The sequence below is a fragment of the Cebus imitator genome, unplaced genomic scaffold, assembly GCF_001604975.1.
Source record: "Cebus imitator isolate Cc_AM_T3 unplaced genomic scaffold, Cebus_imitator-1.0 Scaffold53, whole genome shotgun sequence".
Taxonomy (NCBI): Eukaryota; Metazoa; Chordata; class Mammalia; order Primates; family Cebidae; genus Cebus; species Cebus imitator.
The window spans coordinates 2,567,238-2,570,447 of NW_016107368.1; the positions used below are offsets into that span (position 1 = coordinate 2,567,238).

General features: G+C 46.7%; 1 protein-coding gene across 1 annotated transcript in view; it reads left to right on the forward strand.

Moving 5' to 3' along the window:
* Positions 1-3,210, forward strand: part of INSR (insulin receptor) — a 159,571-nt gene that overhangs the window by 129,220 nt on the left and 27,141 nt on the right. The window contains exon 12 of the mRNA XM_017528197.2: positions 1,379-1,653. Within this exon, the coding sequence (XP_017383686.1) occupies positions 1,379-1,653 (275 nt within the window). The remainder of the gene's footprint in view (positions 1-1,378; positions 1,654-3,210) is intronic.

The window sequence follows — 3,210 nt, forward strand, 5'->3', positions numbered from 1 at the left end:
TTTTTTTGAGACAGAGTCTCTCTGTCAACCCAGGCTGAAGTACAGTGGCACCATCTCAGCTCACTGCAACCTCCGCCTCCAGGGTTCAAATGATTCTCTTGCCTCAGCCTCCCAAGTAGCTGGGATTACAGCTGTGCACCACCATGCTCGGCTAATTTTTGTATTTTTAGTAGAAACAGGTTTCCCCATGTTGGCTAGGCTGGTCTCGATCTCCTGATCTCAGGTGATCCGCCCTGCCTAAGCCTCCCAAAGTACTGGGATTACAGGCATGAGCCATCTGGCCCAGCCTACATTTTCTTCTTTATCCTTTTTTTCTTTGTGTTTTAAAATTTGTTAGCTATCAACATTTGTTGTTTAATATATGTTTTTACAGGATGGGGAAAAGTATGCCAATTGCATAGATGTTTCTTGGAGTTACCCTTCCTGACCTGAGTGATGTGATTCCTTTCATAAGAATTGCAGCTTAATCACTCATATTATGCAGGTGCCCTAAGCAGTCATAAAAAGGAGAAGATGCATTTTTCCTGTTTAAACTGATGATGTCAATCAGCAGCTTGGGCCATTGAGCAAATGCCAGTTGGCAGGGCTTCCTGAAAAGCTAGACACTTACTTGCTTTTGGTGTCTTATTTTTGTCACTGTCCCTGGCTGGCCTATGTATCTGCAAAATGAAAAACCTGAAATCAAGCATGTCCAGGGGGAATATGGGTGTGTGTCTACTATTGATGACCTTGGAAACACTCATCCCTCACAAGGTGGGCCTGCCCTAATCCTTTCAAGAGGGCATCTGAAAAGCTGCTCTGGGTGGTAATTCCTGGCAGTCTGCATTTTAATCCATGTTCCCCACCACTGCACCCTCCTGCACTCTGATTGTTCTTCTTAATCAAGCCTGTATTCTCCAGTGTCATGATAGACTGGATAAAGAAAATGTGGCATATATACACCATGGAATACTATGCAGCCATAAAAAAGGATGAGTTCCTGTCCTTTGCAGGGACATGGATGAAGCTGGAAACCATCTTTCTCGGCAAACTGACACAAGAACAGAAAACCAAACACCACATGTTCTCACTCATCAGTGGGTGTTGAACAATGAGAACACATGGACACAGGGAGGGGAACATCGCACACCAGGGCCTGTCGGGGGTGTGGGAGAGCTAGGGGAGGGATAGCAGCGGTTGGGGGGATTGTGGAGGGATACCATTAGGAGAATTACCTAACGTAGGTGACGGGGGGATGGATGCAACAAACCACTATGGCATGTGTATACCTATGTAACAATCCTGCACAATCTGCACATGTACCCCAGAACTTAAAGTATAATAAAATAAATAAATAAAAACGATGGTGATGGTGTCATCACACACATTGTCATTCTAGGCCGACTCGGAAACGCAGGTCCCTTGACGACATTGGGAACATGACGGAGGCCGAGCCCACGGTGGCAGCTCTCCCCAACACTTCCTCAACCATGGAGCCCATGAGTCCGGAGGAGCCCAAGCCCTTCGAGAAGGTGGTGAACAGAGAGTCACTGGTCATCTCTGGCTTGCGACACTTCACGGGCTATCGCATCGAGCTGCAGGCTTGCAACCAAGACGCCCCCGAGGAACGGTGCAGCGTGGCAGCCTATGTCAGCGCCAGGACCATGCCTGAAGGTGGGGCTGCTGCCCTGGGGTCTGAGTGTCATGGGGTGGGAGATCCAGGCTGACTGAGGACAGATTATTGGCCTTCTATTTTGGGGGGGCCAGAGGCTTGCTCTGTCGCCCAGGCTAGAGTGCAGTGGTGCCATCTCAGCTCCCTGCAGCCTCTCTGCCTCCTGGTTCAAGCGATTCTCCTGCTTCAGCCTCCCAAGTAGCTGGGACTACAGGTGTGTGCCACCACGCCCAGCTGATTTTTGTATTTTTAGTAGAGATGAGGTTTCACCGTATTGCCCAGGCTGGTCTGGAATTCCTGAGCTCAAGTGATCTGCCCACCTTGGCCTCCAAAGTGCAGGCGTTACAGGCATGAGCCACTACACCTGGCCTTTTTTTGTTTTTTTGTTTTTTTGTTTTTTTTTTGAGATGAAGTCTCGCTCTGTTGCCCAGGCTGGAGTGCAATGGCACAATCTTGGTTCACTGTAACCTCCACCTCCCTGGTTCAAGCGATTCTCCTGCCTCAGCTTCTCAAGTAGCTGAGACTACAGGTGTGTGCCACCACGCCCGGCTAATATTTGTATTTTCAGTAGAGATAGGGTTTCACCGTGTTGCCCAGGCTGGTCTCCAACTCCTGGGCTCAAGTGATCCACCCACCTCAGCCTCCCAAAGTGCTGGGATTACAGACTGAGCAACCACGCATCATATTTTTAAATTACAAGAGTCATAGATAACCATCATGTAAACTTTAGAAAATACACAAAAGCAATAAGGAAACTATAGTAAAATTAAGAAGTTTAATACGTATTGATAGTGTACTAGCCAGGGTTCAAGAGAGAAACAGCCAGCAGAGTGAGTGTGTGTATACATGCAGTTGACCCTTGGTATCCACCGGTTAGGCATCTGTGGGTTCACCCAGCCTCAAATTGAACATTTAAAAAATAAACAAAAACAAGACAACAATAAAAGATTGAAAAAATTTTTAAATGCAACAGTACGCTAGGCGAGGTGGCTCACATCTGTAATCCCAGCACTTTGGGAGGGAGAGGTGGTCAGATCACAAGGTCAGGAGTTCAAGACCAGCCTGGCCAATGTGGTGAAACTGTCTCTAATAAAATTACAAAAATTAGCTGGGCGTGGTGGTGGGCACCCGTAGTCCCAGCTACTTGGGAGGCTGAGACAGGAGAATCGCTTGAACCCAGGAGGTGGAGGTTGCAGTGAGCTGAGATGGCACCACTGCACTCCAGCCTGGGCAACAGAACAAGACTCCATCTCAAAAACAAACAAACAAAATGCAACAATAAAACAATAATACACATTTTACAACCAACCTCAGATTGAAAATAAAAGATTTTTTTTTAAATGAAGAAATATAGTGGAACAACTATTTACTTGGCATTTGCATTGTATTAGGTATTATAAGTAATCTACAGATGATTTAAAATATATGGGAAGGGTCAGTCATGATGGCTCACACCTATAATCCCAGCACTTTGAGAGGCTGAAGTAAGTGGATCACCTGAGGTCAGGAGTTAGAGACCAGCCTGGCCAACGTGGTGAAATGCCATCTCTACTAAAAAA